Source organism: Manis pentadactyla, chromosome 18, assembly GCF_030020395.1.
Source record: "Manis pentadactyla isolate mManPen7 chromosome 18, mManPen7.hap1, whole genome shotgun sequence".
Taxonomy (NCBI): domain Eukaryota; kingdom Metazoa; phylum Chordata; class Mammalia; order Pholidota; family Manidae; genus Manis; species Manis pentadactyla.
This window is the reverse complement of record NC_080036.1, coordinates 8,347,429-8,361,606: the sequence shown is the minus strand read 5'-3', so window position 1 is coordinate 8,361,606 and position 14,178 is coordinate 8,347,429. Positions and strand designations below refer to the sequence as shown.

Sequence of the window (14,178 nt, the reverse complement as noted above, 5' to 3'; positions counted from 1 at the left end):
TTTCAATAATCCCATGAAATGTAAATGGACTGAGTGCACCAATTAAAAGACACAGAGTAAAAGAATGGATAAAAAAGCAAGACCCATCTATATGCTGCTTACAAGACACTCACCTCAAACCCAAAGACATGCACAGACTAAAAGTCAAGGCATGGAAAAAGATATTACATGAAAACAACAGGGAGAAAAAAGCAGGTGTTGCAGTACTAGTATCAGACAAAATAGACTTCAAAACAAAGAAAGTAATGAGATAAAGAAGGACATTACATAATGATAAAGGGGTCAGTCCAACAACAGGATATAACCCTTAGAAATATATGTGCATCCAGAGGTGAGGCTTAGAACCTCCCCCCTCATGTTCTGAGAGAAATCTTCTGCATACATGGATGTTTATTGCCCTTGTCTAGCTCGGATTAACACATAGTCTACAGGCACACACCTGATCATCTACATTTGCTCTCTTACAACACTAAACTCTGTTTTCTACCTTTATCTCGTATCTACCTACCACTTCAGCATTTTATTAAAAATAATAATAATAAAGAGAGAAATGTGGTATCCACATATAAATCAAGTTTAAAAATCAAATGAATATTCATATTTGAACTGACTGTTTATAGTTCATAATGCATGAACAAAACCGAAAGCTTCTGTGATGACTGCCCTTGCACTGTTCACCATGTAACTTATTCACTGTGTAAGAATTTGTACTCCATGTAAGAACTTGTTCATTATGCATCAGAAGATTGGACGAAAATTAGGCTTGGGGTGGATTAATGATTGTGCAGTGAGTATTGACCCCCCTATACAGAATTTTATTGTTGTTAACTACTATTTGATCAATAAATATGAGAGATGCCCTCACACACACACACACACACACACACACACACAAATATATATATAAACACACTTCCAATTGTAAAATAAATAAGTAACCGGGATGTAATGTATAGCATAAGGAATATAGTCAAAATATTGTAACGACTTGGTATGGTGATAGCTGGTACCTAGAATTATCATGTATATAAATGTTGAATCACTGTGTTGTACACCTGAAACTAATGTAATGTAATACTGTGTGTCAACTACCCTTCAATAAAAATAAATAAATAAATAAATAAATTAATTAATTAAAAAAAAAAGAAATATATGTGCATCCAATACAGGAGCACCAACATATGTGAAACAAATACTAACAGAATTAATCTCCGCAATAGACCACAAATAGGCCACAAAAAGAGACCTCAGTAAATTCAAAAAGATTGAAATTCTACCAACCAACTTCTCCGAACACAAAGGTATAAAACTAGAAATAAATTGTACACAGAAAGCAAAAAGGCTCACAAACACATGGAGGCTTAAGAACATGCTCCTAAATAATCAAAGGACCAACAACCACATCAAAATTGAGGTCAAGCAATATATGGAAACAAATGACAACAACAATGCAAAGCAAAAACTTCTGTGGGATGCAGAAAAAGCAGTCCTAAGAGGAAAGTATATAGCAATCCAGGCATATTTAAAAAAGGAAGAACAATCCCAAATGAATAGTCTAAAGTCACAATTATTGAAATTGGAAAAAGAAGAACAAATGAGGCCAAAAGTTAGCAGAAGGAGGGACATAATAAAGTTCAGAGAAGAAATAAATAAAATTGAGAAGAATAAAACAATAGAAAAAAAATCAATGAAACCAAGAGCTGGTTCTTTGAGAAAATAAACAAATTAGATAAGCCACTAGCCAGACCTCTTAAGAGAAAAAGAGAGTCAACACACATCAACAGAATCAGAAATGAGAAAGGAAATATCACGACAGACCCCACAGAAATACAAAAAATTATTAGAGAATACTATGAAAACCTATATGCTAACAAGCTGGAAAACCTAGAAGAAATGGACAACTTCCTAGAAAAATACAACCTTCCAAGACTGACCAAGGAAGAAACAGAAAATCTAAACAGACCAATTACCAGAACAAAATTGAAGTGTTAATCAAAAAACTACCCAAGAGCAAAACCCCTGGGCCATATGGATTTACCACAGAATTTTATCAGACATACAGAGAAGACATAATACCCATTCTCCTTAAAGTTTTCAAAAAATAGAAGTGGAAGAAATACTCAGAAACTCATTCTATGAAGCCAGCATCACCCTAATATCAAAACCAGGCAAAGACACCACAAGAAAAGAAAACTACCGACCAATATCCCTGATGAATATAGATGCAAAAATACTCAACAAAATATTAGCAAACCAAATTCAAAAATACATCAAGAGAATCATACACCATGACCAAGTGGGATTCATCCCAGGAATGCAAGGATGGTACAACATTCGAAAATCCATCAACATCATCTACCACATAAGCAAAAAGGACAAAAACCACACAATCATCTCTGTAGATGCTGAAAAAGCATTTGACAAAATTCAACATCCATTCATGTTAAAAACTCAACAAAATGGGTATAGGGGGCAAGTACCTCAAGGCCACATATGATAAACCCACAGTCAACATCATACTGAAGAGCAAAAAGCTGAAAGCTTTTCCTCTAAGATTGGGAACAAGACAGGCATGCCCACTCTCCCCACTGTTATTCAACATAGTACTAGAGGTCCTAGCCATGGCAATTAGACAAAACAAAGAAATAGAAGGAATCCAGATTGGTAAAGAAGAAGTTAAACTCTCACTATTTGCAGATGACATGATATTGTACATAAAAAACCCTAAAGACTACAGTCCAAAACTACTAAAACTAATATCGGAATTCAGCAAAGTTGCAGGATACAAAATTAATACACAGAAATCTGTGGCTTTCCTATACACTAACAATGAACTAACCAAAAGAGAAATCAGGAATACAACTCCAGTTACAATTGCATCAAAAAGAATAAAATACCTGCGAATAAACCAAACCAAGGAAGTGAACAACCTATACCCTGAAAACTACAAGACACTCTTAAGAGAAATTAAGGAGGACACTAACAAATGGAAATTCATCCCATGCTCGTGGCTAGGAAGAATTAATATAATCAAAATGGCCATCCTGTCCAAAGGAATCCACAGATTCAGTGCAGTCTCTATCAAATTACCAACAGCACTTTTCAACGAACTGGAACAAATAGTTCAAAAATTCACCTAAGAGCCCGAATAGCAAAAGCAATCCTGAGTGGAAGAATAAAGTGTGGGGGATCTCGCTCCCCAACTTCAAGCTCAACTACCAAGCCACAGTAATCAAGACAATTTGGTACTGGCACAAGAACAGAGCCAGACCAGTGGAACAGAATAGAGACTTCAGACATTAACCCAAACTTGTATGGTCAATATATATATATGATAAAGGAGCCATGGACATACAGTGGGGAAATGACAGCCTCTTCAACAGCTGGTGTTGGCAAAACTGGACAGCTACATGTAGGAGAATGAAATTGAATCACTAACCCTGTAAACACAAGTAAATTGAAATGGATCAAAGACCTGAATGTAAGTCATGAAACCATAAAACTCTTAGAAACTCTTAGAAAAAAACATAGTTATCTTGGACATAAACATGAGCAACTTCTTCAGGAACATATCTCCCCGGGCAAGGGAAACAAAAGCAAAAATGAACACGTGGGACTATATCAAGCTGAAAAGCTTCTGTACAGCAAAGGACACCATCAATAGAACAAAAAGGCATCCTACAGTATGGGAGAATATATTCATAAATGATAGATCCAATAAAGGGTTGACATCTAAAATATATAAAGAGCTCACACACCTCAACAAATAAAAAACAAATAATCCAATTAAAAAATGGGCAGAGGAGCTGAACAGACAGTTCTCCAAAAAAGAAATTCAGATGGCTAACAGACTCATGAAAAGATGCTCCACATCGCTAGTCACCAGAGAAATGCAAATTAAAACCACAAGAGATATCACCTCACATCAGTAAGGATCTCCACCATCCAAAAGACAAACAACGAGAAATGTTGGCGAGGTTGTGGAGAAAGGGGAACCCTCCTACACTGCTGGTGAAAATGTAAATTAGTTCAACCATTGTGGAAAGCAATATGGAGGTTCCTCCAAAAGCTCAAAATAGAAATAAATACCTTTTGACCCAGGAATTCCACTTCTAGGAATTCACCCTAAGAATGCAGCAGCCCAATTTGAAAAATACAGATGCACCCCTATGTCTATCACATCAGTATTTACAATAGCCAATAAATGGAAGCAACCTAAGTGTCCATCAGTAGATGAATGGATAAAGAAGATGTGGTACATATACACAATGGAATATTATTCAGCCATAAGAAGAAAACAAATCCTACCATTTGCAATAACATGGATGGAGCTAGTGGGTATTATGCTCAGTGAAATAAGCCAGGCAGATTAAGACAAGTAGTAAATAATTTCATTCATATGTGGCGTATAAGAACAATGACAAAACTGAAGGAACAAAGCAGTTGCAGAATCACAGAACCCAATAATGGACCAACAGTTACCAAAGGAAAAGGGACTGGGGAGGATGGGTGGGAAGGGAGGGATAAAGGCAGGGAAAAATAAAGGGTGCAGTATGCTTACTATGTATAATGTGGGGGGTGGGCATGGGGAGGGCTGTGCAACACCAAGAAGACAAGTAGTGATTCTACAGCATCTTACTCTTCTGATGGACAGTGAGTGTAATGGGGGTTGTTCGGGGGACTTGGTGAAGGGGTGAGCCTAACAAACATAATGTTCCTCGTGTAATTGTAGATAAATGATACCAAAAAAAATAATAATGCACGAACATTTTTAAAGTTTTGGGTGTTAGAGGAAAAAATCCATCACCCACACTTCCCCCATAATGCATTACTGTTATTGAAAACCAGAAAACGTGGACTGGATCGCTGACAGAAGAACCAAGCAGCACTCAGAGGTCTTGGAGGGCTGAGGTTTATTGAACACCGGTGGGCTCAGAGGAGAGTGATCTCCAAAGGTGTGAGCCCTGAGTACAGCAGGACCATTCCTTTTATGCATCTAGTACAAAACTAAGGGGGAAGTCCACACCCAGGAACCGCTGCAGTGGTAGCTATTAGGTCACTGTACGTGTATTCAGGATGCTAGTTATATTTTAATCCATTTCTGTAAAGGTTACCCAGATACTGTATTGTAAATTAATGGACTTTCATGACTATGATTAACAAGACATTCTATACCACTGAGTCCTGGTGGGGGGTGGGATACATTGTTACATTGTTTCAATCCCAAGCACCCAAGCCCCTCGTGATTCCTCCACATTCCTGAAGCTTTAACAGAAACCCTGTTTCCTTTCTTGGCTTTCTTGGCTCCCCACCACACCTGCCAAGAGGGAGAGGGATTTGAGAACTTTCTGAGTATTTCCTCATCATTATCATTAGCATTTTGATGTTTTCTTGTTTGTGAATTTTCTCAATTTATTTCAACTTCAGTTCATGATCATGAATTACTGTTAATTATTATAACAGTTGTCATATCCTACTTTCCCATTTAACATGTTTTTTAAATGTTTCCTTTTAAAAATAAGCAATGTTTTTATTTTTGATCAATCATAAAACTTCTTTTTCTACTCTCATATTTTTTATCTACTGAAATAATATATTGCACTATGAGTTAAGAGTCATTAGCTATGTACTGTTTCTGCATGAATTGATATGCAACACTTTGTTTAGAAATAACAACTTCAATAAATTCCTAATATTTTCTACTCTTACAAACTAAATTAAAAATAAAATTTGGCTATAATGTGTCTTTTCTGAAATAACTGCAATTAGTAGAAACAGATCACATAATATAAATTTTAACATTTTTCTTTTTTTTTAATTGAAGGTCCATTTTAGCCTCTTATCTTCTGAAGGAAAAGCTCAACATCTTGGGCAAGTTGGGGTGTCTGCTAAGCTGTGCAGGTTCTGTTGTGCTGATTATCCACTCCCCGAAATCAGAGAGTGTGACCACTCAGGCTGAGCTGGAGGAGAAGCTGACCAACCCAGGTGAGTCCTTTCCAACAGCGCTGTAAGAGAGCTCGCCCCTTTCCAGTGTGATCCTTCCCAGGTCACTGGTCCACCCCGAGTCTGTCCTCCCAGGGCCTCTGTTCATCTTTGCACAGGAGTGCCTGTGCCCCACGGGTGGTGGGAGAGAGCAGGACCTCGCAGGGCCGCCTCAAGCCTGGGAGGAGGCCTGGCTGGCCAGCCACCTTCTGACCTCACATCCACACCCAGCCTCCCTTATCCTCCTATAATTGTTTTTGTCTCTAAGCACAACATTGTAATGTGAGTTTCCTCATGTGAAAGCCAAAATATTTCCAACTGTTGCTCTGGGAGGAGGGTGTTCCCTACCCAGGGCAAGTTCTGTATGAATTTGGTTAGACTGAATAAAGGAAAGGGCAAGAAGTTCGGGGCTGAAACGGAGGTTTTAGTCTCATGGCAGTGGGTCTTGGGCTCTTGTCTGCTCCGGCTCCCCTCTGCCGCCCGTCCTCTCCCAGTCCTCCCACCTGGCTTCCCTCCTCCAGGCTCCCTCCTCTCCCTGAGGCCCTCTACTCCCCTGCCCCTAGTGCCGGGAGGAACTCTGCAGGTGGGTCTCTGTGACTGGTGATCCCCACCCAGTTTTGTACCAGGACACAGGGAGAAGAGAGAATGGGTGTTTCTCCATCCCTCCCCTGGGCTGGTACTTCTGTGACTGAGCAGCTGCTCCCTCCCAAACATCCCACAGATGTGCAAATAGGCTCGTATATAGTATACAGTGAGCCAACAGGCACTGTTAAGGCCAAGCAGGAATCCTGGTCGGAAATTTCTATTTCCTCCAGACCAACACTGTGAGACGAAAGTACAAAGACATGAAAAAAAAATCAGAAAACTAGATATGAGTGTCCTGAAGGATTTACTTTATGTAATTTTCAGAACAGTGTATCTAAGGCTTCTTACTTTTTGATAAATGTGGATGATACCACTATATTCAGGTCATAATTTGTACCCAAAGCACTTCTGATTTGAATACCACCATAAAAATTTGGTACAAAGATAAAATGGTAGCAAAAAGGTCTCTCTTTTTAACATGAATACCTTTAAAAAAATCTGGAATATAAAATGGTTTCCTGGACTCTTAATTTATTAAAATAAAGGTGTTTCTAATTTTTTCTCATTTTTTTCCCTAAAGAAAAAACACCAGAATGAATTTTTGTCAAATTAACTGCCTCAAAATGTTAGGGAGGACATTGTTTATTTTCTTCGGTTTTTGTCCCTGCCACAACAAAGAATTGAAGGCAGAGACACAGTAGTGAAATAAAGTAAAAGTTTTATTTAAAGTTACTTAAAGAGAGAAAAAGTACAGGTGACCTCAGGGAGGAGAGGCGCCCTGAAAGGTTGGAGAGAAAGTCTATGCACCTAAAAAGTTCGGGCGACCGCAGAGAGAAGTGTGCACTGAAAGGTTGGGGTTCCCCCTTTTTAAAGATTTTTCAGGAATGTGATAAAGGGCTAGGAGTGTGGACTTGTTAAGTGGTCTCAAGATGTTTATGTTTGATGAGACATTAAGTTTCTTATCAGTCCTCCAGGTAATTCTGCAAAATTAGCTTAACACAAGAAATTTACTGCTCTGATTCCCTCCCAGGATAGCAACTTCCTGGTCTGGGAGTGTATCAATCAAGACTGCCTGCCCTGCCTCCAAGGTGGGCTGAGTTATTGTCTGGTAAAGAGTATGTGAAGTTACTTCCTAACTTCTTGTGTTTTCAAATGCAATTTTAGCTTTAAGGTGGAATCTTTCCTGTTTTTATTATGCTGTTCATAGCTGGGCCTTTTAGCAAGCTAAAGCAAATCTTACAAAGGCATGATCTAATTGACATAATGAAGACATCGGCTGTGCTCAGATACTTTTCTTTATCTGGCGAATATTCAAACATTCCATGCCAAGTTGCTCCTGGCCTTTCGAGCTTTAACTGATTAATTCATTAACTCTGGGTCTTTTCTGGGTTTCTAATTTTAACTGGTTAACTCTTGAGTTCCCTGTAGTGGGCTTAACTGGCCTTAATTCTCTCTCCACCCTGCTCATATATATTTTCCTGCCTAACAGGAAGAAATTTTAGTTCAGAACTTATTTGTAAGTTCATCTTCCTGAATCTTCCCCCAGGATCAGGGCTCTATGGTTCTTTTTTCCACCTTTGGGTAATAAGGGACTTCCACTGCCTGCTTGGTGTGTGTATCTGTGGTGTTCCCAGCACTGTCAGGCCTCGCTCCTAGTGCTTCATGATCTGGGAGTGAAGTTCATAGAAATTACAACCTTGTGTGCATAATTTTGAAGCAAATTTGCATTTGTGTGTGTTCCAATGAAACTTACTTTGGAAAATAGATGGCAGGCCGAATTTGGCTGATGGGCTGCAGTTCGCCAACTCCCTGCTCTAGGGTTTTCAATATGCATCTCTAACTTACCACAGTATGCCTTTAAATAATATTATACAACTTCAAAATATCTTTTAAGAACTAGGCTACAGTATACTTCCATTTCTCTCACTTTATATTTTTGTTGTATATTTTACTTCTTTGCATGTTATAAAAGCTTCACAATACACTGCAATTATTTTGGCTTAGTGACAGTTATCTTTTTTAAATGAGAAAAAAATTATTATTTTTTAAATTTCTGCACATATTTACCACTTTTGCTTCTCTTTATTTCTCTGTCCAGATTTAAATTGAAAGCATATTTACAATAAAATGCCCTAACTATAATATGAAGGAGAAATAGCAGGACAGTACTTTATAATAAAACAATGCTTACGTACAATTATAGAAGATGTGTGGGAGTTGCTGAGACTGGCAGCTGCAAAAACAAACCAAAGTGGGGGTGTCATGCTGTTGACTCAGACACCAGCGGAATCTTGCCATCAGCAATGGGATCTTCTGCAATGGAGGGTAACCTTTGGTGAAGTTCTGAAAAATTCAGTGCATATTAAATCCATGCAAAAATTATTTTATTTTATACATAAAACAGGTTCTAGGCTCTGGTTATTTAAAGCATATTTTCCCTTACAAGTCCAAGGAGACCTTCAGAAGTTTTGAGGATAGTGGGATAGTTTTTGATGTGTGGAACTGTCTGTATCCTGGGCCCCACAGATACCCTCCCCCTAATTTCCCACATTGCCCTTAAGGATCCCCCCAACAGGAGCACTGTCTGCCGAGGGTTTGCTGAATTGGCTCTAAAGTAAGGAACTCCATCTGTTCTCCAGTGTTTGTGGGCTATCTGTGCATCGTGCTCCTCATGCTGCTGTTGCTCATCTTCTGGATCGCGCCAGCCCATGGGCCCACCAACATCATGGTCTACATCAGCATCTGCTCCTTGCTGGGGAGTTTCACCGTGCCTTCCACCAAGGGCATCGGGCTGGCCGCCCAAGACATCTTCCACAACAACCCGTCCAGCCAGCGGGCCCTCGGCCTGTGCCTGGTGCTCCTGGCTGTGCTTGGCTGCAGCATCATCATCCAGTTCAGGTACATCAACAAGGCGCTGGAGTGTTTCGACTCCTCTGTTTTTGGGGCCATCTACTACGTCGTGTTCACTACACTGGTCCTGCTGGCCTCTGCCATCCTCTTCCGGGAGTGGAGCAACGTGGGCCTGGTGGACTTCTTGGGGATGGCCTGTGGGTTCACAACCGTTTCCGTTGGGATTGTCCTTATACAGGTGTTCAAAGAGTTCAATTTCAACCTTGGAGAGATGAACAAATCTAATATGAAAACAGACTAGAATGTAACAAGGGATTGGGTGGCTCAACGAGCAGGAAGTGGCTGTGGTTTCTGGCCCTAGTTTGATGTGAGGTGGAAGAGACTCTAAATCCCTGGTAGAAAATTGCTTGTACATTAATGGTGGTCTGGTGGATAGTGGGGAGGGAGCACTGCTCAGCAGCAGGTGTGGGCCAAGCCCTCTGCAGTCTGAAGTTGCTAAGTGGTTGCCTGGGCATCTCTCTCATGAGAGAATTCTCATGCTTATTGTTATTAACCTGGAAGCTTTCATGAACACTCTTTCCTTTTAAAACATTTTAACATTATTTAAATAGGAAATAAAGATGGGCTTTTTCTGGTTAGTCTTTGCAGGGGAGCAGATATTCTTACTTAGATGAGTACATTAAATGGGAGAAACTATTGTCTTGAAATCTGACTATACAGTAAGTGTGTCTATTGTTATTTTGCATTAAGCATGTATAACATTCAGGTGCCCATCCAAAGAAGAGGTATATACATTCACTTGTCTTTAACCCTCTAATGGGCTGACTCTCCCACCTTCCACTCCAAGAAATTTTAGCTGCAAATGGAGAGAAAACAGTGAATGGACATGATGTGGTGTTCCATCTACAGGATGACTTTCAGTAGCTCAGATCAGTTTCAGTGCCTTTATCACTTGAACTATTTGCTTAATTTAACTTTTGCTGTGCATATTTCTCTTAGATTAGAATAATGCAATCTCCTTGATACTTTAATACTTCACTATTCAAAATGTAAATGTGTAAAGCAGTTAGAAATAATATATGCATTTGTTGGAAGAGGGTGAAGACACATTAGAGCAAACTGGCCCTGTTAGCACATAGTTATTGTCCAATTAAAGACAACTGACCTAAGTAACATGAGGTATTTTATTTGCATTCAATCTATGTAACTGGGATCCAGTATCAAATATATCCATGTTCTCTTTCAGTGAGCATTGTGGCCACCCAGAAGAAATAAATTATTTAATGTGCTAATAAAGCTGTTAATGAGAAAGTAATTGTTCAATAGCACATATATTGAGTTCCCTTTAATATGGGAACAAGTTGAAGGATGCAAGATTAGGGTAGTTTCTACAAATTGGAACACACATGGTAAGTTTTCAAAAGAATCTCTAGCAAAAATGACAACAATCAATTTAGCCATCTCCCTGCTGCTTGAGATGATAGAGCACCCAACCTCTCTTTAAACTTCTGAAATGCAAAATAGTCACTATTTATGCCAGTATTTGGATCAAAGAAATCATTTGTCTGTCTACAGTAACCTTCCATGTGTATTAAATGGAACAAAGCACAAAGTGATGTAAATATTTCATCACGATATCATGTACTTCATGTTCAGTGTTTTATCTAAATAGGGAACTGTGCCAAGTTACAAGAAGGGACTGGGTAAGGTAGATTTGGTGACGTAGAACAGGAAATTTAATAATGTCCAATTAAAGTTACTCAGTGAGGGAGAAAATATGTTTTTTTCAGGCAAAGACAACATTTCTAAATTTTCAGGCAAAGACAACATTTCTAAAGACCCAAAGAATAGTTACATAAAGTGTTGAACAAAGAGGCTGAATAAGTAAAATGAAGATAGTTTAATGTAGAGCAAAGAACACTTCAATGAATCAAAAGTACATGTGATGGTCATGGGTTGTCAGTGATTTGTGAACTAAGAGCAGCAACAAAATTATTTTTAAAAGGTTTTAAATGTTAGGTTAACTGACAGTTAATAAATGCTCAAAAAGTCCTTCACTCTTTTTTTATCAACTCTTTGAAATTTTTTTTTATCAGTATTTTTAGGAATGTAGGCTTTCATTTACTGAACTGAACTTTCTGAAAATACAATGTAGCTGAATCAGTATACTTTTAGGCATAAAAATAGTTTCCTAGATAAGGAGTTTGAGATATTAAAAGAATCCATGTGGTTATACAAGTATACTGAGAAAGTTCATGTGTCTTATAGAAATGATCACATTTCTTTTGCTAGAACTTACACGTGAAGTTTAGTTTAAATGGCATCTGTTGGTGTTCCTAATTTTACTTTTATTCAGGATTATACCATGGATACTTGGAGGTGATACTTTCTGCATAATCATCCCTATAATTTTTAGGGGGTAAAACAAAACCTCAAAGTATTACTGGCCTTTCTCCTCTTGAAGGTGACTGGTCCCAGCACAGTTAGAGACTCCCAGGTTTACATCTCAGCATATTACTTCAGTAGGATGACAGCTTTCCTGCCAGTGGAACAAAGTTCACATTGTGGATGCATTGTATTTCAAGTGTGTGACTCAAGCCTCAAAGTAATTGGCATGAACAGCAGTCTAACAGCCTAATTTTCAAGTGTGACATGGAGCATATAGCTTCTTACTTAACAGTATTTATTTTACAAATTCATGTTTTCATAATTCGTTTGGAATTGAGAGGAAAAAAAATCCCCAAATGAGAATTTTGGGAAGGGTCTAGAATGGTGATGAGTCTCATTGGTCTCTGCAAAAATAAATACATATGGAACATTTTGATTAGTATACTATTTGGATTTTATCTGATAAAACTAAGAAAATATACCTACTGTCTACTTGTTTTCAAGCCTTCTCTAAAAACATATATTTCTGATCACAATTTGCAACTTTGCTCTGGATAGATACATGAACAGGTCATTTATCTCTTCTCCTACTTGGACAATGCCTTGTTTTCTTATCTGAATCTTTGCATTTAAAAAGGTTGCTTTCTGTTCTGCTTATTGATCAAGTACAGAGCCTATTAGGGATGTGACCCAAGCCCAGCACCGAGACAACCGTGGGTGTTTTGCTGCTCTGCAGGACCACTTCATCTCTGCAGAGAAGGCTCTGGAGAGTCAGGGCAGGGGGTCCTGCAAGCGTGAGGCGAGGACTGCCCACAGCTGGGACTTTGCGGAGGAATCATCACTCAGATTCATTATGCACTTGTCACGTTAGAATGTTGGTGAAATATGTTTTGCTACTCTTGGCTCAGCAATAAGAAATAGTCTTTCAGTTCCTGTTTTTCAAGTCAATTTGTCATACTCAGTTTTAGTTCCAGAAGTTCATTCCAGCGGTACTAGTTGCTCTCTGTTCTTTTTCTTTGGGCTTTATGTCTGGTAGAAGACAGCACTACTAGAATGTTCAGTCACTGCTCATCTTCTTCCTTCCTGCACAGCTCAGCTCTTTGTAAACACCACCTGCACTTCTAGAGGCCAGTTCCAAGATGTCTGTAAAGTGCTTGAGCTGCGGTGTCTCCTAGGGATGGATGGGCACTTGAGTACACAGAGACCGAGATGATGGTGAGCGGAGACCACTGCTGTGCCACCTCGTTTCTGTTGGGAGATGATACCCCTCTTTCCCAAGCTGCCCAGCTGATCTAGAAGTGCAGAGAAGGTACTCGATGGCCTACAAAGCCATGCCCATGCCCACCACTCTTTTCTAATGCCTACTTGACCTGACTTAGGTTTCCTGTGATTGAGTAGGAAACTGGAAATTTTCGAGAAGACGCATAGGTTTAGGTCTGGTCATGGCTGTCTCATTGGCTCTGAAAGAATTGTTCTTCTCACTGTGCTTACACCAAGGAAGTAGTTCACCCATCAAGCAGGATTAGATGGAATCTTGGTGTTCTGCCTTCTCAGGGACCAAAAATATATAACATTAACTCCTTAACATTGACCTTCCTCCCCAGGGCATGTCCTCGTTAGTTTCTCATACGTTTTACTCATACTCATAGCTGGAGGTCTGTGAACTTGAGATGGAAAGAAAAGGTGTCAGTTTGCCCACCAGTCACACCATAAGTTTATCACAGAAAATACCTCAATTTCCTGTATTCCTCACATCCATCTCACACTTGTACTAATGATGAATTTTAAGAGTCTGTCCTTTAGCTTATAGGCAATTTTTCACATCTGGCCAGATTCTTACACCTCCATTGTATACTTGAAAAGATTGAGAATTTTAGGAATTGGAATGAGAATTTGGCCCCAATATCACTACTTGTTTACTTTCATATACATTTCTCACATACAAGGAAATGCAACAAAAGAAATATATTTTAAGAAAATGTAACTGCATGTTGTATCACAAAAATGTTGTCTCATAAAAAGTTGATACTTGGTAGAACTATGATCATGTAAATAAACATCTATTTCCAATGTACCCAATGTGGTAAAAAGCGTAGTCTAGAGCCTAGAGCATGAGCCAGGGAGAAGGATTTGTTCTTTTCTTTTTCCTTGAATTGTGCAACTACAGGTGAGTCACTTAACCTTTCTGTGCCTCAGTTTCTCTACCTCTAAAGGGATTGAATGGTTGTCCAGATACCCGTTGTGGAGCGCTTACACTCCCAAGCGTGTGCTGGTAGCTCCAGATAGGAGTGTCCTGTGCAGGGCTGCTCTGGAGTGACAGTGAGGACTCAGGATGCCCAGAGCTTTGCTGACATGCAGCTTCAAGAGCGCAAG

The 14,178-nt window shown here is 39.2% G+C and overlaps 1 protein-coding gene across 2 annotated transcripts in view; it reads left to right on the top strand.

Annotated features, from left to right (window-relative positions):
* Nucleotides 1-11,221, top strand: part of NIPA1 (NIPA magnesium transporter 1) — a 122,361-nt gene extending 111,140 nt beyond the window's left edge. For both annotated transcript variants that reach the window (XM_057494745.1, XM_036876978.2), the window contains 2 exons: nt 5,825-5,985; nt 9,207-11,221. In XM_057494745.1, coding sequence (XP_057350728.1) covers nt 5,825-5,985; nt 9,207-9,718 — 673 coding nt within the window. In that variant the 3' untranslated portion in view covers nt 9,719-11,221. The remainder of the gene's footprint in view (nt 1-5,824; nt 5,986-9,206) is intronic.
* The last annotated feature ends 2,957 nt before the right edge of the window (nt 11,222-14,178 follow it).